This window comes from Dama dama, chromosome 18 (assembly GCF_033118175.1).
Source record: "Dama dama isolate Ldn47 chromosome 18, ASM3311817v1, whole genome shotgun sequence".
Lineage (NCBI taxonomy): Eukaryota > Metazoa > Chordata > Mammalia > Artiodactyla > Cervidae > Dama > Dama dama.
In genome coordinates, this window is record NC_083698.1 from 114,342,910 (window position 1) to 114,367,696 (window position 24,787).

The following is a 24,787-nucleotide window of genomic DNA, read 5'->3' on the forward strand; positions in this document are numbered from 1 at the left end:
CTCCTAGCTGCTTTCCCTCCTGCCTCGTGATCCCGTGACCTGGTGGAGGGGCGCCCGAGGACCCTTATCAATCCCCTCTTGCGGTTTCTTTCTTTCTCTTGGTTGCCGGCTTCAAACCCAAAACCCTCCATTAAACGGTGGATCTGGAATTAGCGATTTAGCATCTTGGACCTAGAGGGACAACTGTGGCTCCTGACCGCGCTAGTCGGCTTGGCAAGGAACAGAGAACGTTCCGCTGGCTCCTTCCCCCCGCACGGTTACCTACAAAGCACCGTGCCCACCACACGCAGAGAGGAAAAAGAATGATGAGCAGTACCTTTGCCCAAGAACACGAACAAGCGTGCCCTGGACGAGGAAGTCGAGCCACCCACAGGCCACCCTCAGTATCCCCACCAGTCTTCCTCTGCCCCATCGCCTCAAATGAACTTACTGCTTGCCCCATCTACACCCTCTGAAGAAGAGGAAGAAGAAGAAGACGATGACGAAGAAGAAGGAGACAGAAAAGGAGAAGGAGGTGAAGAAGTTGAAGAAGGAGAAGAAGGAGAAAACAGTGATTGGAATGGCGTGGCAGGGGGAAGGGGAATGTCGCCTGATGCTGGGGGAAATCTGTGCAAAAGAGAGACAAATACTGGCTGATCTGGCTTCTCTGTGCCATAGGAAGGAGGCAAAAGGACAGCAAGTGTGTGAGCACGTGCGTCATAAAGCACAAAGCAGTAGGGTCCTGGGATGGGATGGGGCAGCGGGAGGTGGGAGGGGTGCAATAGGCTAAGGAAGAAAATGGGGTCACGACCGTCTTTTCCTAGTAAGGATCAAAGGAATCACCACATCAGCTATGGGAAACCCATGGACTGTGGAACGCCCGTAGTGTTGGAAGGCAAGCACAATATCCAGGTCGGCAGAGCAAACAAACATACATGTCACACGCCAAGAAAGAAACCAACAGTCATCCTCTTCCAGGAGGGAAATCTCTTTATACCTTAAGTTATAGTGCGTTTTGAGCCCCTACATTGGAAAGATGACTCTAAAAGTCAACTAGTGTAATTAAGGTAGAAACAGAGAATAATATCAAGCAAAAATGAATAAATAAATAAATAAAATGAACAGACAATACAAAAAAAATAACCAATAATAAATGAGCGAATACCCCCCCCCCCCAAAAAAAAAGAAGCAAATAATAAAGAAGACAACTAAGGTTGGAAAGGAGCTGAAGAAATGAATCCAAAGTTTCAGCGAGCCTGTGGCTTTCTGAAGGAGCTCGCTTTGGACCATAACCAACGGCCCTGAAGGGAGAGAAGCATATGTGCCACAGTCGCGGCATGTTTTGGTGCCAGGACCCTGAACGCTAGAAGAGTGGCTCGTGAGAAACCATAGAAATTGGAGTGGACCTCAGTCGAGAGCAAAGTTGAGGCAAGGGTTTCTTGTTGTCCGGGGAGGGGTTGTCCTCAGGCAGGGGACTGGGGTGGGGAGAGCCCTCAAGGAGAGAGGGTAGGTGGGCAGACATGTCTTTCCACAAGTGTGTTAGGACCTGAAGGGCGAGCCCACGGAATTCCTCCCCAGCCCACATGTGTGTGCTGAACTTGGAAGCCCTGCAGTGACTGTCTAGCAGGCAAGTCTGGAAGGCCAAAGGCCCCGGGATTCATTTGCATCCTGAGCCCTTTGGTCCAGGGCCAGATCGGAAGTACGTGCGGGGGTTCGTCATGGGGAATTCCCGGAGAAAAGTGTCGGTGGTGGAATGTCGGGAGTGGGAGTGAGCACGCCCTGGGACGCCTCAGCCAATGAGGATGTTGCGCGTGCGGGGGTGGGGCCGTGGGAAAGCCATGAAAGGCCCGAGGGGGCGGGGCCCAGGCCCTTTCTCAGAGAAGCACCCTCTGAGGGAAGGAGGCTTCATTGTGCAGAGGCAGGTAGGAGACGGAAAGACTCGTGGGCCTTGTTTGCAGAGACCCGGGGGCTGCTTCTGCGCACGGGGGAGGTGAATGTCCTTCTCCCTTCAACGTCTTCCCCGGAGGGCAAGGTTGTCGGCCCAGTGCCGCGGGTGTGGAAACCCTTTGGGAACCCTGTGTCCGTGAGGGGCCGTGGCCGGCGGTCGGGCGGCCCCAGAGGTGTGACTTCGCTCATGGGTCAGCAGGGCTGGTGCCTGGCCACCAAGTCGCCCTGAATTGGAGGGGGCCGTGGAGGGTCTGGGCTGGGCTTCATATTCTGGGGAATACCTGCTACGTGAATGCAGCGCTGCAGTGTCTGAGCCACACGCCGCCCCTGGCCAGCTGGATGGTGTCCCAGCAGCACGCCACCCTCTGTCCGGCCAGCACCTCCTGCACGCTCTGTGCCGTGCGAGCTCACGTGACCCGAGCCCTCCTTCAGCCGGGAGAGGTGATCCGGCCCCGCAAGGACCTGCTGGCGGGCTTCGAAAGACACCAGCAGGAAGATGCCCACGAGTTTCTGATATTCACTCTGAATACCATGCAGCAAGGGTGCTTGAGTGCATCTCAGCTGTCGGGCCATCCCTCCGAGGACACCACCCTCATCCGTCAGATCTTTGGCGGGACTTGGAGGACTCAGATCCAGTGTGTCCACAGCCTCGGAGTCTCGGACACGTTCGATCCTTACCTGGACATCAGTCTGGATATCACGGCGGCTCAGAGTGTGGAGCAAGCTCTGAGAGAGCTGCTGAAGCCCGAGAAGCTGGACGCTGAAAACGCCTATGACAGTGGCGTTTGTCCCCGGAAGGTGCCTGCCACCAAGAGGTTGACTTTGCACAGCACGTCCCAGGTCCTGGTGCTGGTGCTGAAGCGGTTCACACAGGTGAGCGGGGCCAAAAGGGCTCAGGAAGTGCGCTCTCCCCAGTGCCTCGCCCTGCAGCCCTACACGTCTGAGCGGAAGGCAGGCCACTGGGCTACGTGCTCTATGCCGTGCTGGTGCACTCCGGCTGGAGCTGTGAGCGAGGACACTACTTTTCTTACGTGCGAGCGGGCAACGGCCAGTGGTATAAGATGGATGATGCCAAGGTGAGCGCCTGTGACGAGAGTGCTGCCCTGAGCCAGAGCGCCTACGTGCTCTTCTACTCCCGGGAGGGTGCGTGGCAAGGGGGAGCTGGGGGAGGGGCAGCGGCCCCCCTCACGGCTGACCCCACTCACCCCGGGGAGCCTGACCCCTCCGGCCCCGGGGAGCCTGCGGGAGCCGCCAGCGGCAGAGCTCCTGAGTCGCACGTGTCCCCGGGGGACACAGAGGTCGAAGGAATCAGCTTAGAGCAGTGGAGACGCCTCCAAGAGCACAAGCGGCCGAAGCCGGCCTTCGACCTCCGGAAGATCCAGTCAGCTCTGCCTGCCGGAGCAGTCGTGATTCACCAGTCCAACCACGGAGAAGGGAGAAACGGCAAGCTGCCAGAACAGGAGCACGACCGGCTCGGCCGTCCCAGAACGGACAGCCCGCCTCCGGGCCTCACGAGCGTTGGCAATGGCCCTTGTGCCAGCGGGAGGGCCTGAACGACCAAGAGGAAGAACAAGAAGCCGCAGCCATCTCTGGGGCTGTGGCGGTAGGTAGGCTCTGAGGCACATGCATGCAGACGCACAGGCACACTCTGCGTGCGGCACGCCCTGTGTGACCCACCAAGTGTTCCGGCGACGAGCGAGTTCCTCTCGGCGGTGTGGCTGGTGCAGCCTCCTGGAAAAAGGCGGGGCCTGCAGTGTGCCCGGGGCCACGGTGTTCACCTGGATCACGCTGAGCAGCCGAGCTCTCGAGGGCTGTCTCTGCTGGGAAGTTCCTGGGGAGGATGGGGTGCGTGACCGCGTTTGAGCACGATCCGAGGGCCTCGCAGTTCTGCGGGGGTGGGAGAGTCCTCTCTGGACGGGACTTTGGATGTTGGTTTGCCTTTCTTTCCCGGTCTGCATTCTCTGGCCTTACTGCTGGCCTCTGGTGAGTGATGCGGCAGGGTGACGCCTCGCAGTATGCCCACAGCCAACGGAGCAAAGAGACGATCTCCTGAGCCCTCCGGGGGGCAGGGAGGAGCGGGTGCAGGTCCGTGAATCATCTCCTTCTGGCTGGCCAGGCTCTCAAAAACGCCACACACGTCGAGCAGGGTCCGGGGAGAAGATGGGCGATCAGGCTCTATATGTGGAATGTCCTTGGGAGGTGTAGTGCTACTTGGGAAAGGGACCTTCGGCAGGAATGACGCAGGGATGTGTTCGTCACCGGCGGGACACTCGTGCACAGAGTTGCCTGGGCTCCATTTCCGGTGCAAGGAGACTGCTGCAGAACCTCCAAGTGCCAAACGGGACAAGTGATTCACCGTGCCACGAGCATCACCAGCAGCACCACAGGCACCAACACGAAGGCCAAGGGGAGAAAGGCGACCCATGGAGTCCCAAAGAAACTTCTCCACCAGCATGGCACAGAGGCCTAAGTGGAGACGGGTCATGCAACCATTGCTTTCTGAAAGCAAAGGTCCTCCCCACACTGAGGAAAGACCCAAGCCCGCCCTAGATTGGGAGAGCAAGACAACTGGACACCCGAGTCTGCCCATCCTACCTGTCAGTCAGTTGTCTCGTCCAGCTTGGCCCCGGACAAAAGCGGGTGGACGCCATGAGACGCGGCCGGCCTCTGAAGTGTCTGGGCCGGTGGGGAAACTGTCCTCTCCTAGCTGCTTTCCCTCCTGCCTCGTGATCCCGTGACCTGGTGGAGGGGCGCCCGAGGACCCTTATCAATCCCCTCTTGCGGTTTCTTTCTTTCTCTTGGTTGCCGGCTTCAAACCCAAAACCCTCCATTAAACGGTGGATCTGGAATTAGCGATTTAGCATCTTGGGCCTAGAGGGACAACTGTGGCTCCTGACCGCGCTAGTCGGCTTGGCAAGGAACAGAGAACGTTCCGCTGGCTCCTTCCCCCCGCACGGTTACCTACAAAGCACCGTGCCCACCACACGCAGAGAGGAAAAAGAATGATGAGCAGTACCTTTGCCCAAGAACACGAACAAGCGTGCCCTGGACGAGGAAGTCGAGCCACCCACAGGCCGCCCTCAGTATCCCCACCAGTCTTCCTCTGCCCCATCGCCTCAAATGAACTTACTGCTTGCCCCATCTACACCCTCTGAAGAAGAGGAAGAAGAAGAAGACGACGAAGAAGAAGAAGGAGACAGAAAAGGAGAAGGAGGTGAAGAAGTTGAAGAAGGAGAAGAAGGAGAAAACAGTGATTGGAATGGCGTGGCAGGGGGAAGGGGAATGTCGCCTGATGCTGGGGGAAATCTGTGCAACAGAGAGACAAATACTGGCTGATCTGTCTTCTCTGTGCCATAGGAAGGAGGCAAAAGGACAGCAAGTGTGTGAGCACGTGCGTCATAAAGCACAAAGCAGTAGGGTCCTGGGATGGGATGGGGCAGCGGGAGGTGGGAGGGGTGCAATAGGCTAAGGAAGAAAATGGGGTCACGACTGTCTTTTCCTATTAAGGATCAAAGGAATCACCACATCAGCTATGGGAAACCCATGGACTGTGGAACGCCCGTAGTGTTGGAAGGCAAGCACAATATCCAGGTCGGCAGAGCAAACAAACATACATGTCACACGCCAAGAAGGAAACCAACAGTCATCCTCTTCCAGGAGGGAAATCTCTTTATACCTTAAGTTATAGTGCGTTTTGAGCCCCTACATTGGAAAGATGACTCTAAAAGTCAACTAGTGTAATTAAGGTAGAAACAGAGAATAATATCAAGCAAAAATGAATAAATAAATAAATAAAATGAACAGACAATACAAAAAAAATAACCAATAATAAATGAGCGAATACCCCCCCCCCAAAAAAAAAAAGAAGCAAATAATAAAGAAGACAACTAAGGTTGGAAAGGAGCTGAAGAAATGAATCCAAAGTTTCAGCGAGCCTGTGGCTTTCTGAAGGAGCTCGCTTTGGACCATAACCAACGGCCCTGAAGGGAGAGAAGCATATGTGCCACAGTCGCGGCATGTTTTGGTGCCAGGACCCTGAACGCTAGAAGAGTGGCTCGTGAGAAACCATAGAAATTGGAGTGGACCTCAGTCGAGAGCAAAGTTGAGGCAAGGGTTTCTTGTTGTCCGGGGAGGGGTTGTCCTCAGGCAGGGGACTGGGGTGGGGAGAGCCCTCAAGGAGAGAGGGTAGGTGGGCAGACATGTCTTTCCACAAGTGTGTTAGGACCTGAAGGGCGAGCCCACGGAATTCCTCCCCAGCCCACATGTGTGTGCTGAACTTGGAAGCCCTGCAGTGACTGTCTAGCAGGCAAGTCTGGAAGGCCAAAGGCCCCGGGATTCATTTGCATCCTGAGCCCTTTGGTCCAGGGCCAGATCGGAAGTACGTGCGGGGGTTCGTCATGGGGAATTCCCGGAGAAAAGTGTCGGTGGTGGAATGTCGGGAGTGGGAGTGAGCACGCCCTGGGACGCCTCAGCCAATGAGGATGTTGCGCGTGCGGGGGTGGGGCCGTGGGAAAGCCATGAAAGGCCCGAGGGGGCGGGGCCCAGGCCCTTTCTCAGAGAAGCACCCTCTGAGGGAAGGAGGCTTCGTTGTGCAGAGGCAGGTAGGAGACGGAAAGACTCGTGGGCCTTGTTTGCAGAGACCCGGGGGCTGCTTCTGCGCACGGGGGAGGTGAATGTCCTTCTCCCTTCAACGTCTTCCCCGGAGGGCAAGGTTGTCGGCCCAGTGCCGCGGGTGTGGAAACCCTTTGGGAACCCTGTGTCCGTGAGGGGCCGTGGCCGGCGGTCGGGCGGCCCCAGAGGTGTGACTTCGCTCATGGGTCAGCAGGGCTGGTGCCTGGCCACCAAGTCGCCCTGAATTGGAGGGGGCCGTGGAGGGTCTGGGCTGGGCTTCATATTCTGGGGAATACCTGCTACGTGAATGCAGCGCTGCAGTGTCTGAGCCACACGCCGCCCCTGGCCAGCTGGATGGTGTCCCAGCAGCACGCCACCCTCTGTCCGGCCAGCACCTCCTGCACGCTCTGTGCCGTGCGAGCTCACGTGACCCGAGCCCTCCTTCAGCCGGGAGAGGTGATCCGGCCCCGCAAGGACCTGCTGGCGGGCTTCGAAAGACACCAGCAGGAAGATGCCCACGAGTTTCTGATATTCACTCTGAATACCATGCAGCAAGGGTGCTTGAGTGCATCTCAGCTGTCGGGCCATCCCTCCGAGGACACCACCCTCATCCGTCAGATCTTTGGCGGGACTTGGAGGACTCAGATACAGTGTGTCCACAGCCTCGGAGTCTCGGACACGTTCGATCCTTACCTGGACATCAGTCTGGATATCACGGCGGCTCAGAGTGTGGAGCAAGCTCTGAGAGAGCTGCTGAAGCCCGAGAAGCTGGACGCTGAAAACGCATATGACTGTGGCGTTTGTCTCCGGAAGGTGCCTGCCACCAAGAGGTTGACTTTGCACAGCATGTCCCAGGTCCTGGTGCTGGTGCTGAAGCGGTTCACACAGGTGAGCGGGGCCAAAAGGGCTCAGGAAGTGCGCTCTCCCCAGTGCCTCGACCTGCAGCCCTACACGTCTGAGCGCAAGGCAGGCCACTGGGCTACGTGCTCTATGCCGTGCTGGTGCACTCCGGCTGGAGCTGTGAGCGAGGACACTACTTTTCTTACGTGCGAGCGGGCAACGGCCAGTGGTATAAGATGGATGATGCCAAGGTGAGCGCCTGTGACGAGAGTGCTGCCCTGAGCCAGAGCGCCTACGTGCTCTTCTACTCCCGGGAGGGTGCGTGGCAAGGGGGAGGTGGGGGAGGGGCAGCGGCCCCCCTCACGGCTGACCCCACTCACCCCGGGGAGCCTGACCCTTCCGGCCCCGGGGAGCCTGCGGGAGCCGCCAGCGGCAGAGCTCCTGAGTCGCACGTGTCCCCGGGGGACACAGAGGTCGAAGGAATCAGCTTAGAGCAGTGGAGACGCCTCCAAGAGCACAAGCGGCCGAAGCCGGCCTTCGACCTCCGGAAGATCCAGTCAGCTCTGCTTGCCGGAGCAGTCGTGATTCACCAGTCCAACCACGGAGAAGGGAGAAACGGCAAGCTGCCAGAACAGGAGCACGACCGGCTCGGCCGTCCCAGAACGGACAGCCCGCCTCCGGGCCTCACGAGCGTTGGCAATGGCCCTTGTGCCAGCGGGAGGGCCTGAGCGACCAAGAGGAAGAACAAGAAGCCGCAGCCATCTCTGGGGCTGTGGCGGTAGGTAGGCTCTGAGGCACATGCATGCAGACGCACAGGCACACTCTGCGTGCGGCACGCCCTGTGTGACCCACCAAGTGTTCCGGCGACGAGCGAGTTCCTCTCGGCGGTGTGGCTGGTGCAGCCTCCTGGAAAAAGGCGGGGCCTGCAGTGTGCCCGGGGCCCCGGTGTTCACCTGGATCACGCTGAGCAGCCGAGCTCTCGAGGGCTGTCTCTGCTGGGAAGTTCCTGGGGAGGATGGGGTGCGTGACCGCGTTTGAGCACGATCCGAGGGCCTCGCACTTCTGCGGGGGTGGGAGAGTCCTCTCTGGACGGGACTTTGGATGTTGGTTTGCCTTTCTTTCCCGGTCTGCATTCTCTGGCCTTACTGCTGGCCTCTGGTGAGTGATGCGGCAGGGTGACGCCTCGCAGTATGCCCACAGCCAACGGAGCAAGGAGACCATCTCCTGAGCCCTCCGGGGGGCAGGGAGGAGCGGGTGCAGGTCCGTGAATCATCTCCTTCTGGCTGGCCAGGCTCTCAAAAACGCCACACACGTCGAGCAGGGTCCGGGGAGAAGATGGGCGAACAGGCTCTATATGTGGAATGTCCTTGGGAGGTGTAGTGCTACTTGGGAAAGGGACCTTCGGCAGGAATGACGCAGGGATGTGTTCGTCACCGGCGGGACACTCGTGCACAGAGTTGCCTGGGCTCCATTTCCGGTGCAAGGAGACTGCTGCAGAACCTCCAAGTGCCAAACGGGACAAGTGATTCACCGTGCCACGAGCATCACCAGCAGCACCACAGGCACCAACACGAAGGCCAAGGGGAGAAAGGCGACCCATGGAGTCCCAAAGAAACTTCTCCACCAGCATGGCACAGAGGCCTAAGTGGAGACGGGTCATGCAACCATTGCTTTCTGAAAGCAAAGGTCCTCCCCACACTGAGGAAAGACCCAAGCCCGCCCTAGATTGGGAGAGCAAGACAACTGGACACCCGAGTCTGCCCATCCTACCTGTCAGTCAGTTGTCTCGTCCAGCTTGGCCCCGGACAAAAGCGGGTGGACGCCATGAGACGCGGCCGGCCTCTGAAGTGTCTGGGCCGGTGGGGAAACTGTCCTCTCCTAGCTGCTTTCCCTCCTGCCTCGTGATCCCGTGACCTGGTGGAGGGGCGCCCGAGGACCCTTATCAATCCCCTCTTGCGGTTTCTTTCTTTCTCTTGGTTGCCGGCTTCAAACCCAAAACCCTCCATTAAACGGTGGATCTGGAATTAGCGATTTAGCATCTTGGACCTAGAGGGACAACTGTGGCTCCTGACCGCGCTAGTCGGCTTGGCAAGGAACAGAGAACGTTCCGCTGGCTCCTTCCCCCCGCACGGTTACCTACAAAGCACCGTGCCCACCACACGCAGAGAGGAAAAAGAATGATGAGCAGTACCTTTGCCCAAGAACACGAACAAGCGTGCCCTGGACGAGGAAGTCGAGCCACCCACAGGCCACCCTCAGTATCCCCACCAGTCTTCCTCTGCCCCATCGCCTCAAATGAACTTACTGCTTGCCCCATCTACACCCTCTGAAGAAGAGGAAGAAGAAGAAGACGATGACGAAGAAGAAGGAGACAGAAAAGGAGAAGGAGGTGAAGAAGTTGAAGAAGGAGAAGAAGGAGAAAACAGTGATTGGAATGGCGTGGCAGGGGGAAGGGGAATGTCGCCTGATGCTGGGGGAAATCTGTGCAAAAGAGAGACAAATACTGGCTGATCTGGCTTCTCTGTGCCATAGGAAGGAGGCAAAAGGACAGCAAGTGTGTGAGCACGTGCGTCATAAAGCACAAAGCAGTAGGGTCCTGGGATGGGATGGGGCAGCGGGAGGTGGGAGGGGTGCAATAGGCTAAGGAAGAAAATGGGGTCACGACCGTCTTTTCCTAGTAAGGATCAAAGGAATCACCACATCAGCTATGGGAAACCCATGGACTGTGGAACGCCCGTAGTGTTGGAAGGCAAGCACAATATCCAGGTCGGCAGAGCAAACAAACATACATGTCACACGCCAAGAAAGAAACCAACAGTCATCCTCTTCCAGGAGGGAAATCTCTTTATACCTTAAGTTATAGTGCGTTTTGAGCCCCTACATTGGAAAGATGACTCTAAAAGTCAACTAGTGTAATTAAGGTAGAAACAGAGAATAATATCAAGCAAAAATGAATAAATAAATAAATAAAATGAACAGACAATACAAAAAAAATAACCAATAATAAATGAGCGAATACCCCCCCCCCAAAAAAAAAAGAAGCAAATAATAAAGAAGACAACTAAGGTTGGAAAGGAGCTGAAGAAATGAATCCAAAGTTTCAGCGAGCCTGTGGCTTTCTGAAGGAGCTCGCTTTGGACCATAACCAACGGCCCTGAAGGGAGAGAAGCATATGTGCCACAGTCGCGGCATGTTTTGGTGCCAGGACCCTGAACGCTAGAAGAGTGGCTCGTGAGAAACCATAGAAATTGGAGTGGACCTCAGTCGAGAGCAAAGTTGAGGCAAGGGTTTCTTGTTGTCCGGGGAGGGGTTGTCCTCAGGCAGGGGACTGGGGTGGGGAGAGCCCTCAAGGAGAGAGGGTAGGTGGGCAGACATGTCTTTCCACAAGTGTGTTAGGACCTGAAGGGCGAGCCCACGGAATTCCTCCCCAGCCCACATGTGTGTGCTGAACTTGGAAGCCCTGCAGTGACTGTCTAGCAGGCAAGTCTGGAAGGCCAAAGGCCCCGGGATTCATTTGCATCCTGAGCCCTTTGGTCCAGGGCCAGATCGGAAGTACGTGCGGGGGTTCGTCATGGGGAATTCCCGGAGAAAAGTGTCGGTGGTGGAATGTCGGGAGTGGGAGTGAGCACGCCCTGGGACGCCTCAGCCAATGAGGATGTTGCGCGTGCGGGGGTGGGGCCGTGGGAAAGCCATGAAAGGCCCGAGGGGGCGGGGCCCAGGCCCTTTCTCAGAGAAGCACCCTCTGAGGGAAGGAGGCTTCATTGTGCAGAGGCAGGTAGGAGACGGAAAGACTCGTGGGCCTTGTTTGCAGAGACCCGGGGGCTGCTTCTGCGCACGGGGGAGGTGAATGTCCTTCTCCCTTCAACGTCTTCCCCGGAGGGCAAGGTTGTCGGCCCAGTGCCGCGGGTGTGGAAACCCTTTGGGAACCCTGTGTCCGTGAGGGGCCGTGGCCGGCGGTCGGGCGGCCCCAGAGGTGTGACTTCGCTCATGGGTCAGCAGGGCTGGTGCCTGGCCACCAAGTCGCCCTGAATTGGAGGGGGCCGTGGAGGGTCTGGGCTGGGCTTCATATTCTGGGGAATACCTGCTACGTGAATGCAGCGCTGCAGTGTCTGAGCCACACGCCGCCCCTGGCCAGCTGGATGGTGTCCCAGCAGCACGCCACCCTCTGTCCGGCCAGCACCTCCTGCACGCTCTGTGCCGTGCGAGCTCACGTGACCCGAGCCCTCCTTCAGCCGGGAGAGGTGATCCGGCCCCGCAAGGACCTGCTGGCGGGCTTCGAAAGACACCAGCAGGAAGATGCCCACGAGTTTCTGATATTCACTCTGAATACCATGCAGCAAGGGTGCTTGAGTGCATCTCAGCTGTCGGGCCATCCCTCCGAGGACACCACCCTCATCCGTCAGATCTTTGGCGGGACTTGGAGGACTCAGATCCAGTGTGTCCACAGCCTCGGAGTCTCGGACACGTTCGATCCTTACCTGGACATCAGTCTGGATATCACGGCGGCTCAGAGTGTGGAGCAAGCTCTGAGAGAGCTGCTGAAGCCCGAGAAGCTGGACGCTGAAAACGCCTATGACAGTGGCGTTTGTCCCCGGAAGGTGCCTGCCACCAAGAGGTTGACTTTGCACAGCACGTCCCAGGTCCTGGTGCTGGTGCTGAAGCGGTTCACACAGGTGAGCGGGGCCAAAAGGGCTCAGGAAGTGCGCTCTCCCCAGTGCCTCGACCTGCAGCCCTACACGTCTGAGCGGAAGGCAGGCCACTGGGCTACGTGCTCTATGCCGTGCTGGTGCACTCCGGCTGGAGCTGTGAGCGAGGACACTACTTTTCTTACGTGCGAGCGGGCAACGGCCAGTGGTATAAGATGGATGATGCCAAGGTGAGCGCCTGTGACGAGAGTGCTGCCCTGAGCCAGAGCGCCTACGTGCTCTTCTACTCCCGGGAGGGTGCGTGGCAAGGGGGAGCTGGAGGAGGGGCAGCGGCCCCCCTCACGGCTGACCCCACTCACCCCGGGGAGCCTGACCCCTCCGGCCCCGGGGAGCCTGCGGGAGCCGCCAGCGGCAGAGCTCCTGAGTCGCACGTGTCCCCGGGGGACACAGAGGTCGAAGGAATCAGCTTAGAGCAGTGGAGACGCCTCCAAGAGCACAAGCGGCCGAAGCCGGCCTTCGACCTCCGGAAGATCCAGTCAGCTCTGCCTGCCGGAGCAGTCGTGATTCACCAGTCCAACCACGGAGAAGGGAGAAACGGCAAGCTTCCAGAACAGGAGCACGACCGGCTCGGCCGTCCCAGAACGGACAGCCCGCCTCCGGGCCTCACGAGCGTTGGCAATGGCCCTTGTGCCAGCGGGAGGGCCTGAGCGACCAAGAGGAAGAACAAGAAGCCGCAGCCATCTCTGGGGCTGTGGCGGTAGGTAGGCTCTGAGGCACATGCATGCAGACGCACAGGCACACTCTGCGTGCGGCACGCCCTGTGTGACCCACCAAGTGTTCCGGCGACGAGCGAGTTCCTCTCGGCGGTGTGGCTGGTGCAGCCTCCTGGAAAAAGGCGGGGCCTGCAGTGTGCCCGGGGCCCCGGTGTTCACCTGGATCACGCTGAGCAGCCGAGCTCTCGAGGGCTGTCTCTGCTGGGAAGTTCCTGGGGAGGATGGGGTGCGTGACCGCGTTTGAGCACGATCCGAGGGCCTCGCAGTTCTGCGGGGGTGGGAGAGTCCTCTCTGGACGGGACTTTGGATGTTGGTTTGCCTTTCTTTCCCGGTCTGCATTCTCTGGCCTTACTGCTGGCCTCTGGTGAGTGATGCGGCAGGGTGACGCCTCGCAGTATGCCCACAGCCAACGGAGCAAGTAGACCATCTCCTGAGCCCTCCGGGGGGCAGGGAGGAGCGGGTGCAGGTCCGTGAATCATCTCCTTCTGGCTGGCCAGGCTCTCAAAAACGCCACACACGTCGAGCAGGGTCCGGGGAGAAGATGGGCGAACAGGCTCTATATGTGGAATGTCCTTGGGAGGTGTAGTGCTACTTGGGAAAGGGACCTTCGGCAGGAATGACGCAGGGATGTGTTCGTCACCGGCGGGACACTCGTGCACAGAGTTGCCTGGGCTCCATTTCCGGTGCAAGGAGACTGCTGCAGAACCTCCAAGTGCCAAACGGGACAAGTGATTCACCGTGCCACGAGCATCACCAGCAGCACCACAGGCACCAACACGAAGGCCAAGGGGAGAAAGGCGACCCATGGAGTCCCAAAGAAACTTCTCCACCAGCATGGCACAGAGGCCTAAGTGGAGACGGGTCATGCAACCATTGCTTTCTGAAAGCAAAGGTCCTCCCCACACTGAGGAAAGACCCAAGCCCGCCCTAGATTGGGAGAGCAAGACAACTGGACACCCGAGTCTGCCCATCCTACCTGTCAGTCAGTTGTCTCGTCCAGCTTGGCCCCGGACAAAAGCGGGTGGACGCCATGAGACGCGGCCGGCCTCTGAAGTGTCTGGGCCGGTGGGGAAACTGTCCTCTCCTAGCTGCTTTCCCTCCTGCCTCGTGATCCCGTGACCTGGTGGAGGGGCGCCCGAGGACCCTTATCAATCCCCTCTTGCGGTTTCTTTCTTTCTCTTGGTTGCCGGCTTCAAACCCAAAACCCTCCATTAAACGGTGGATCTGGAATTAGCGATTTAGCATCTTGGACCTAGAGGGACAACTGTGGCTCCTGACTGCGCTAGTCGGCTTGGCAAGGAACAGAGAACGTTCCGCTGGCTCCTTCCCCCCGCACGGTTACCTACAAAGCACCGTGCCCACCACACGCAGAGAGGAAAAAGAATGATGAGCAGTACCTTTGCCCAAGAACACGAACAAGCGTGCCCTGGACGAGGAAGTCGAGCCACCCACAGGCCACCCTCAGTATCCCCACCAGTCTTCCTCTGCCCCATCGCCTCAAATGAACTTACTGCTTGCCCCATCTACACCCTCTGAAGAAGAGGAAGAAGAAGAAGACGATGACGAAGAAGAAGGAGACAGAAAAGGAGAAGGAGGTGAAGAAGTTGAAGAAGGAGAAGAAGGAGAAAACAGTGATTGGAATGGCGTGGCAGGGGGAAGGGGAATGTCGCCTGATGCTGGGGGAAATCTGTGCAAAAGAGAGACAAATACTGGCTGATCTGGCTTCTCTGTGCCATAGGAAGGAGGCAAAAGGACAGCAAGTGTGTGAGCACGTGCGTCATAAAGCACAAAGCAGTAGGGTCCTGGGATGGGATGGGGCAGCGGGAGGTGGGAGGGGTGCAATAGGCTAAGGAAGAAAATGGGGTCACGACCGTCTTTTCCTAGTAAGGATCAAAGGAATCACCACATCAGCTATGGGAAACCCATGGACTGTGGAACGCCCGTAGTGTTGGAAGGCAAGCACAATATCCAGGTCGGCAGAGCAAACAAACATACATGTCACACGCCAAGAAAGAAACCAACAGTCATCCTCTTCCAGGAGGGAAATCTCTTTATACCTTAAGTTATAGTGCGTTTTGAGCCCCTACATTGGAAAGATGACTCTAAAAGTCAACTAGTGTAATTAAGGTAGAAACAGAGAATAATATCAAGCAAAAATGAATAAATAAATAAATAAAATGAACAGACAATACAAAAAAAATAACCAATAATAAATGAGCGAATACCCCCCCCCCCAAAAAAAAAGAAGCAAATAATAAAGAAGACAACTAAGGTTGGAAAGGAGCTGAAGAAATGAATCCAAAGTTTCAGCGAGCCTGTGGCTTTCTGAAGGAGCTCGCTTTGGACCATAACCAACGGCCCTGAAGGGAGAGAAGCATATGTGCCACAGTCGCGGCATGTTTTGGTGCCAGGACCCTGAACGCTAGAAGAGTGGCTCGTGAGAAACCATAGAAATTGGAGTGGACCTCAGTCGAGAGCAAAGTTGAGGCAAGGGTTTCTTGTTGTCCGGGGAGGGGTTGTCCTCAGGCAGGGGACTGGGGTGGGGAGAGCCCTCAAGGAGAGAGGGTAGGTGGGCAGACATGTCTTTCCACAAGTGTGTTAGGACCTGAAGGGCGAGCCCACGGAATTCCTCCCCAGCCCACATGTGTGTGCTGAACTTGGAAGCCCTGCAGTGACTGTCTAGCAGGCAAGTCTGGAAGGCCAAAGGCCCCGGGATTCATTTGCATCCTGAGCCCTTTGGTCCAGGGCCAGATCGGAAGTACGTGCGGGGGTTCGTCATGGGGAATTCCCGGAGAAAAGTGTCGGTGGTGGAATGTCGGGAGTGGGAGTGAGCACGCCCTGGGACGCCTCAGCCAATGAGGATGTTGCGCGTGCGGGGGTGGGGCCGTGGGAAAGCCATGAAAGGCCCGAGGGGGCGGGGCCCAGGCCCTTTCTCAGAGAAGCACCCTCTGAGGGAAGGAGGCTTCATTGTGCAGAGGCAGGTAGGAGACGGAAAGACTCGTGGGCCTTGTTTGCAGAGACCCGGGGGCTGCTTCTGCGCACGGGGGAGGTGAATGTCCTTCTCCCTTCAACGTCTTCCCCGGAGGGCAAGGTTGTCGGCCCAGTGCCGCGGGTGTGGAAACCCTTTGGGAACCCTGTGTCCGTGAGGGGCCGTGGCCGGCGGTCGGGCGGCCCCAGAGGTGTGACTTCGCTCATGGGTCAGCAGGGCTGGTGCCTGGCCACCAAGTCGCCCTGAATTGGAGGGGGCCGTGGAGGGTCTGGGCTGGGCTTCATATTCTGGGGAATACCTGCTACGTGAATGCAGCGCTGCAGTGTCTGAGCCACACGCCGCCCCTGGCCAGCTGGATGGTGTCCCAGCAGCACGCCACCCTCTGTCCGGCCAGCACCTCCTGCACGCTCTGTGCCGTGCGAGCTCACGTGACCCGAGCCCTCCTTCAGCCGGGAGAGGTGATCCGGCCCCGCAAGGACCTGCTGGCGGGCTTCGAAAGACACCAGCAGGAAGATGCCCACGAGTTTCTGATATTCACTCTGAATACCATGCAGCAAGGGTGCTTGAGTGCATCTCAGCTGTCGGGCCATCCCTCCGAGGACACCACCCTCATCCGTCAGATCTTTGGCGGGACTTGGAGGACTCAGATCCAGTGTGTCCACAGCCTCGGAGTCTCGGACACGTTCGATCCTTACCTGGACATCAGTCTGGATATCACGGCGGCTCAGAGTGTGGAGCAAGCTCTGAGAGAGCTGCTGAAGCCCGAGAAGCTGGACGCTGAAAACGCCTATGACAGTGGCGTTTGTCCCCGGAAGGTGCCTGCCACCAAGAGGTTGACTTTGCACAGCACGTCCCAGGTCCTGGTGCTGGTGCTGAAGCGGTTCACACAGGTGAGCGGGGCCAAAAGGGCTCAGGAAGTGCGCTCTCCCCAGTGCCTCGACCTGCAGCCCTACACGTCTGAGCGGAAGGCAGGCCACTGGGCTACGTGCTCTATGCCGTGCTGGTGCACTCCGGCTGGAGCTGTGAGCGAGGACACTACTTTTCTTACGTGCGAGCGGGCAACGGCCAGTGGTATAAGATGGATGATGCCAAGGTGAGCGCCTGTGACGAGAGTGCTGCCCTGAGCCAGAGCGCCTACGTGCTCTTCTACTCCCGGGAGGGTGCGTGGCAAGGGGGAGGTGGGGGAGGGGCAGCGGCCCCCCTCACGGCTGACCCCACTCACCCCGGGGAGCCTGACCCCTCCGGCCCCGGGGAGCCTGCGGGAGCCGCCAGCGGCAGAGCTCCTGAGTCGCACGTGTCCCCGGGGGACACAGAGGTCGAAGGAATCAGCTTAGAGCAGTGGAGACGCCTCCAAGAGCACAAGCGGCCGAAGCCGGCCTTCGACCTCCGGAAGATCCAGTCAGCTCTGCCTGCCGGAGCAGTCGTGATTCACCAGTCCAACCACGGAGAAGGGAGAAACGGCAAGCTGCCAGAACAGGAGCACGACCGGCTCGGCCGTCCCAGAACGGACAGCCCGCCTCCGGGCCTCACGAGCGTTGGCAATGGCCCTTGTGCCAGCGGGAGGGCCTGAGCGACCAAGAGGAAGAACAAGAAGCCGCAGCCATCTCTGGGGCTGTGGCGGTAGGTAGGCTCTGAGGCACATGCATGCAGACGCACAGGCACACTCTGCGTGCGGCACGCCCTGTGTGACCCACCAAGTGTTCCGGCGACGAGCGAGTTCCTCTCGGCGGTGTGGCTGGTGCAGCCTCCTGGAAAAAGGCGGGGCCTGCAGTGTGCCCGGGGCCCCGGTGTTCACCTGGATCACGCTGAGCAGCCGAGCTCTCGAGGGCTGTCTCTGCTGGGAAGTTCCTGGGGAGGATGGGGTGCGTGACCGCGTTTGAGCACGATCCGAGGGCCTCGCACTTCTGCGGGGGTGGGAGAGTCCTCTCTGGACGGGACTTTGGATGTTGGTTTGCCTTTCTTTCCCGGTCTGCATTCTCTGGCCTTACTGCTGGCCTCTGGTGAGTGATGCGGCAGGGTGACGCCTCGCAGTATGCCCACAGCCAACGGAGCAAGTAGACCATCTCCTGAGCCCTCCGGGGGGCAGGGAGGAGCGGGTGCAGGTCCGTGAATCATCTCCTTCTGGCTGGCCAGGCTCTCAAAAACGCCACACACGTCGAGCAGGGTCCGGGGAGAAGATGGGCGAACAGGCTCTATATGTGGAATGTCCTTGGGAGGTGTAGTGCTACTTGGGAAAGGGACCTTCGGCAGGAATGACGCAGGGATGTGTTCGTCACCGGCGGGACACTCGTGCACAGAGTTGCCTGGGCTCCATTTCCGGTGCAAGGAGACTGCTGCAGAACCTCCAAGTGCCAAACGGGACAAGTGATTCACCGTGCCACGAGCATCACCAGCAGCACCACAGGCACCAACACGAAGGCCAAGGGGAGAAAGGCGACCCATGGAGTCCCAAAGAAACTTCTCCACCAGCATGGCACAGAGGCCTAAGTGGAGACGGGTCATGCAACCATTGCTTTCTGAAAGCAAAGGTCCTCCCCACACTGAGGAAAGACCCAAGCCCGCCCTAGATTGGGAGAGCAAGACAACTGGACACCCGAGTCTGCCCATCCTACCTGTCAGTCAGTTGTCTCGTCCAGCTTGGCCCCGGACAAAAGCGGGTGGACGCCATGAGACGCGGCCGGCCTCTGAAGTGTCTGGGCCGGTGGGGAAACTGTCCTCTCCTAGCTGCTTTCCCTCCTGCCTCGTGATCCCGTGACCTGGTGGAGGGGCGCCCGAGGACCCTTATCAATCCCCTCTTGCGGTTTCTTTCTTTCTCTTGGTTGCCGGCTTCAAACCCAAAACCCTCCATTAAACGGTGGATCTGGAATTAGCGATTTAGCATCTTGGACCTAGAGGGACAACTGTGGCTCCTGACCGCGCTAGTCGGCTTGGCAAGGAACAGAGAACGTTCCGCTGGCTCCTTCCCCCCGCACGGTTACCTACAAAGCACCGTGCCCACCACACGCAGAGAGGAAAAAGAATGATGAGCAGTACCTTTGCCCAAGAACACGAACAAGCGTGCCCTGGACGAGGAAGTCGAGCCACCCACAGGCCACCCTCAGTATCCCCACCAGTCTTCCTCTGCCCCATCGCCTCAAATGAACTTACTGCTTGCCCCATCTACACCCTCTGAAGAAGAGGAAGAAGAAGAAGACGATGACGAAGAAGAAGGAGACAGAAAAGGAGAAGGAGGTGAAGAAGTTGAAGAAGGAGAAGAAGGAGAAAACAGTGATTGGAATGGCGTGGCAGGGGGAAGGGGAATGTCGCCTGATGCTGGGGGAAATCTGTGCAAAAGAGAGACAAATACTGGCTGATCTGGCTTCTCTGTGCCATAGGAAGGAGGCAAAAGGACAGCAAGTGTGTGAGCACGTGCGTCATAAAGCACAAAGCAGTAGGGTCCTGGGATGGGATGGGGCAGCGGGAGGTGGGAGGGGTGCAATAGGCTAAGGAAGAAAATGGGGTCACGACCGTCTTTTCCTAGTAAGGATCAAAGGAATCACCACATCAGCTATGGGAAACCCATGGACTGTGGAACGCCCGTAGTGTTGGAAGGCAAGCACAATATCCAGGTCGGCAGAGCAAACAAACATACATGTCACACGCCAAGAAGGAAACCAACAGTCATCCTCTTCCAGGAGGGAAATCTCTTTATACCTTAAGTTATAGTGCGTTTTGAGCCCCTACATTGGAAAGATGACTCTAAAAGTCAACTAGTGTAATTAAGGTAGAAACAGAGAATAATATCAAGCAAAAATGAATAAATAAATAAATAAAATGAACAGACAATACAAAAAAAATAACCAATAATAAATGAGCGAATACCCCCCCCCCCAAAAAAAAAAAAGAAGCAAATAATAAAGAAGACAACTAAGGTTGGAAAGGAGCTGAAGAAATGAATCCAAAGTTTCAGCGAGCCTGTGGCTTTCTGAAGGAGCTCGCTTTGGACCATAACCAACGGCCCTGAAGGGAGAGAAGCATATGTGCCACAGTCGCGGCATGTTTTGGTGCCAGGACCCTGAACGCTAGAAGAGTGGCTCGTGAGAAACCATAGAAATTGGAGTGGACCTCAGTCGAGAGCAAAGTTGAGGCAAGGGTTTCTTGTTGTCCGGGGAGGGGTTGTCCTCAGGCAGGGGACTGGGGTGGGGAGAGCCCTCAAGGAGAGAGGGTAGGTGGGCAGACATGTCTTTCCACAAGTGTGTTAGGACCTGAAGGGCGAGCCCACGGAATTCCTCCCCAGCCCACATGTGTGTGCTGAACTTGGAAGCCCTGCAGTGACTGTCTAGCAGGCAAGTCTGGAAGGCCAAAGGCCCCGGGATTCATTTGCATCCTGAGCCCTTTGGTCCAGGGCCAGATCGGAAGTACGTGCGGGGGTTCGTCATGGGGAATTCCCGGAGAAAAGTGTCGGTGGTGGAATGTCGGGAGTGGGAGTGAGCACGCCCTGGGACGCCTCAGCCAATGAGGATGTTGCGCGTGCGGGGGTGGGGCCGTGGGAAAGCCATGAAAGGCCCGAGGGGGCGGGGCCCAGGCCCTTTCTCAGAGAAGCACCCTCTGAGGGAAGGAGGCTTCATTGTGCAGAGGCAGGTAGGAGACGGAAAGACTCGTGGGCCTTGTTTGCAGAGACCCGGGGGCTGCTTCTGCGCACGGGGGAGGTGAATGTCCTTCTCCCTTCAACGTCTTCCCCGGAGGGCAAGGTTGTCGGCCCAGTGCCGCGGGTGTGGAAACCCTTTGGGAACCCTGTGTCCGTGAGGGGCCGTGGCCGGCGGTCGGGCGGCCCCAGAGGTGTGACTTCGCTCATGGGTCAGCAGGGCTGGTGCCTGGCCACCAAGTCGCCCTGAATTGGAGGGGGCCGTGGAGGGTCTGGGCTGGGCTTCATATTCTGGGGAATACCTGCTACGTGAATGCAGCGCTGCAGTGTCTGAGCCACACGCCGCCCCTGGCCAGCTGGATGGTGTCCCAGCAGCACGCCACCCTCTGTCCGGCCAGCACCTCCTGCACGCTCTGTGCCGTGCGAGCTCACGTGACCCGAGCCCTCCTTCAGCCGGGAGAGGTGATCCGGCCCCGCAAGGACCTGCTGGCGGGCTTCGAAAGACACCAGCAGGAAGATGCCCACGAGTTTCTGATATTCACTCTGAATACCATGCAGCAAGGGTGCTTGAGTGCATCTCAGCTGTCGGGCCATCCCTCCGAGGACACCACCCTCATCCGTCAGATCTTTGGCGGGACTTGGAGGACTCAGATACAGTGTGTCCACAGCCTCGGAGTCTCGGACACGTTCGATCCTTACCTGGACATCAGTCTGGATATCACGGCGGCTCAGAGTGTGGAGCAAGCTCTGAGAGAGCTGCTGAAGCCCGAGAAGCTGGACGCTGAAAACGCATATGACTGTGGCGTTTGTCTCCGGAAGGTGCCTGCCACCAAGAGGTTGACTTTGCACAGCACGTCCCAGGTCCTGGTGCTGGTGCTGAAGCGGTTCACACAGGTGAGCGGGGCCAAAAGGGCTCAGGAAGTGCGCTCTCCCCAGTGCCTCGACCTGCAGCCCTACACGTCTGAGTGGAAGGCAGGCCACTGGGCTACGTGCTCTATGCCGTGCTGGTGCACTCCGGCTGGAGCTGTGAGCGAGGACACTACTTTTCTTACGTGCGAGCGGGCAACGGCCAGTGGTATAAGATGGATGATGCCAAGGTGAGCGCCTGTGACGAGAGTGCTGCCCTGAGCCAGAGCGCCTACGTGCTCTTCTACTCCCGGGAGGGTGCGTGGCAAGGGGGAGGTGGGGGAGGGGCAGCGGCCCCCCTCACGGCTGACCCCACTCACCCCGGGGAGCCTGACCCTTCCGGCCCCGGGGAGCCTGCGGGAGCCGCCAGCGGCAGAGCTCCTGAGTCGCACGTGTCCCCGGGGGACACAGAGGTCGAAGGAATCAGCTTAGAGCAGTGGAGACGCCTCCAAGAGCACAAGCGGCCGAAGCCGGCCTTCGACCTCCGGAAGATCCAGTCAGCTCTGCCTGCCGGAGCAGTCGTGATTCACCAGTCCAACCACGGAGAAGGGAGAAACGGCAAGCTTCCAGAACAGGAGCACGACCGGCTCGGCCGTCCCAGAACGGACAGCCCGCCTCCGGGCCTCACGAGCGTTGGCAATGGCCCTTGTGCCAGCGGGAGGGCCTGAGCGACCAAGAGGAAGAACAAGAAGCCGCAGCCATCTCTGGGGCTGTGGCGGTAGGTAGGCTCTGAGGCACATGCATGCAGACGCACAGGCACACTCTGCGTGCGGCACGCCCTGTGTGACCCACCAAGTGTTCCGGCGACGAGCGAGTTCCTCTCGGCGGTGTGGCTGGTGCAGCCTCCTGGAAAAAGGCGGGGCCTGCAGTGTGCCCGGGGCCCCGGTGTTCACCTGGATCACGCTGAGCAGCCGAGCTCTCGAGGGCTGTCTCTGCTGGGAAGTTCCTGGGGACGATGGGGTGCGTGACCGCGTTTGAGCACGATCCGAGGGCCTCGCACTTCTGCGGGGGTGGGAGAGTCCTCTCTGGACGGGACTTTGGATGTTGGTTTGCCTTTCTTTCCCGGTCTGCATTCTCTGGCCTTACCGCTGGCCTCTGGTGAGTGATGCGGCAGGGTGACGCCTCGCAGTATGCCCACAGCCAACGGAGCAAGTAGACCATCTCCTGAGCCCTCCGGGGGGCAGGGAGGAGCGGGTGCAGGTCCGTGAATCATCTCCTTCTGGCTGGCCAGGCTCTCAAAAACGCCACACACGTCGAGCAGGGTCCGGGGAGAAGATGGGCGAACAGGCTCTATATGTGGAATGTCCTTGGGAGGTGTAGTGCTACTTGGGAAAGGGACCTTCGGCAGGAATGACGCAGGGATGTGTTCGTCACCGGCGGGACACTCGTGCACAGAGTTGCCTGGGCTCCATTTCCGGTGCAAGGAGACTGCTGCAGAACCTCCAAGTGCCAAACGGGACAAGTGATTCACCGTGCCACGAGCATCACCAGCAGCACCACAGGCACCAACACGAAGGCCAAGGGGAGAAAGGCGACCCATGGAGTCCCAAAGAAACTTCTCCACCAGCATGGCACAGAGGCCTAAGTGGAGACGGGTCATGCAACCATTGCTTTCTGAAAGCAAAGGTCCTCCCCACACTGAGGAAAGACCCAAGCCCGCCCTAGATTGGGAGAGCAAGACAACTGGACACCCGAGTCTGCCCATCCTACCTGTCAGTCAGTTGTCTCGTCCAGCTTGGCCCCGGACAAAAGCGGGTGGACGCCATGAGACGCGGCCGGCCTCTGAAGTGTCTGGGCCGGTGGGGAAACTGTCCTCTCCTAGCTGCTTTCCCTCCTGCCTCGTGATCCCGTGACCTGGTGGAGGGGCGCCCGAGGACCCTTATCAATCCCCTCTTGCGGTTTCTTTCTTTCTCTTGGTTGCCGGCTTCAAACCCAAAACCCTCCATTAAACGGTGGATCTGGAATTAGCGATTTAGCATCTTGGACCTAGAGGGACAACTGTGGCTCCTGACTGCGCTAGTCGGCTTGGCAAGGAACAGAGAACGTTCCGCTGGCTCCTTCCCCCCGCACGGTTACCTACAAAGCACCGTGCCCACCACACGCAGAGAGGAAAAAGAATGATGAGCAGTACCTTTGCCCAAGAACACGAACAAGCGTGCCCTGGACGAGGAAGTCGAGCCACCCACAGGCCACCCTCAGTATCCCCACCAGTCTTCCTCTGCCCCATCGCCTCAAATGAACTTACTGCTTGCCCCATCTACACCCTCTGAAGAAGAGGAAGAAGAAGAAGACGATGACGAAGAAGAAGGAGACAGAAAAGGAGAAGGAGGTGAAGAAGTTGAAGAAGGAGAAGAAGGAGAAAACAGTGATTGGAATGGCGTGGCAGGGGGAAGGGGAATGTCGCCTGATGCTGGGGGAAATCTGTGCAAAAGAGAGACAAATACTGGCTGATCTGGCTTCTCTGTGCCATAGGAAGGAGGCAAAAGGACAGCAAGTGTGTGAGCACGTGCGTCATAAAGCACAAAGCAGTAGGGTCCTGGGATGGGATGGGGCAGCGGGAGGTGGGAGGGGTGCAATAGGCTAAGGAAGAAAATGGGGTCACGACCGTCTTTTCCTAGTAAGGATCAAAGGAATCACCACATCAGCTATGGGAAACCCATGGACTGTGGAACGCCCGTAGTGTTGGAAGGCAAGCACAATATCCAGGTCGGCAGAGCAAACAAACATACATGTCACACGCCAAGAAAGAAACCAACAGTCATCCTCTTCCAGGAGGGAAATCTCTTTATACCTTAAGTTATAGTGCGTTTTGAGCCCCTACATTGGAAAGATGACTCTAAAAGTCAACTAGTGTAATTAAGGTAGAAACAGAGAATAATATCAAGCAAAAATGAATAAATAAATAAATAAAATGAACAGACAATACAAAAAAAATAACCAATAATAAATGAGCGAATACCCCCCCCCCCAAAAAAAAAGAAGCAAATAATAAAGAAGACAACTAAGGTTGGAAAGGAGCTGAAGAAATGAATCCAAAGTTTCAGCGAGCCTGTGGCTTTCTGAAGGAGCTCGCTTTGGACCATAACCAACGGCCCTGAAGGGAGAGAAGCATATGTGCCACAGTCGCGGCATGTTTTGGTGCCAGGACCCTGAACGCTAGAAGAGTGGCTCGTGAGAAACCATAGAAATTGGAGTGGACCTCAGTCGAGAGCAAAGTTGAGGCAAGGGTTTCTTGTTGTCCGGGGAGGGGTTGTCCTCAGGCAGGGGACTGGGGTGGGGAGAGCCCTCAAGGAGAGAGGGTAGGTGGGCAGACATGTCTTTCCACAAGTGTGTTAGGACCTGAAGGGCGAGCCCACGGAATTCCTCCCCAGCCCACATGTGTGTGCTGAACTTGGAAGCCCTGCAGTGACTGTCTAGCAGGCAAGTCTGGAAGGCCAAAGGCCCCGGGATTCATTTGCATCCTGAGCCCTTT

At 57.8% G+C, this 24,787-nt stretch overlaps 1 protein-coding gene and 1 pseudogene across 1 annotated transcript; both read left to right on the forward strand.

Annotated features, from left to right (window-relative positions):
• Nucleotides 1-6,828: 6,828 nt before the first annotated feature.
• Nucleotides 6,829-7,688, forward strand: LOC133072997 (ubiquitin carboxyl-terminal hydrolase 17-like protein 6; the record flags this gene model as incomplete). Its single annotated transcript, XM_061166513.1, is given in 2 exon segments — nt 6,829-7,504; nt 7,507-7,688. Coding segments are annotated over 2 exon segments (858 nt in total), but the record flags the coding sequence as incomplete, so codon positions are not given.
• A 13,018-nt stretch (nt 7,689-20,706) lies between these two features.
• Nucleotides 20,707-21,566, forward strand: LOC133072998 (ubiquitin carboxyl-terminal hydrolase 17-like protein 6; annotated as a pseudogene).
• The last annotated feature ends 3,221 nt before the right edge of the window (nt 21,567-24,787 follow it).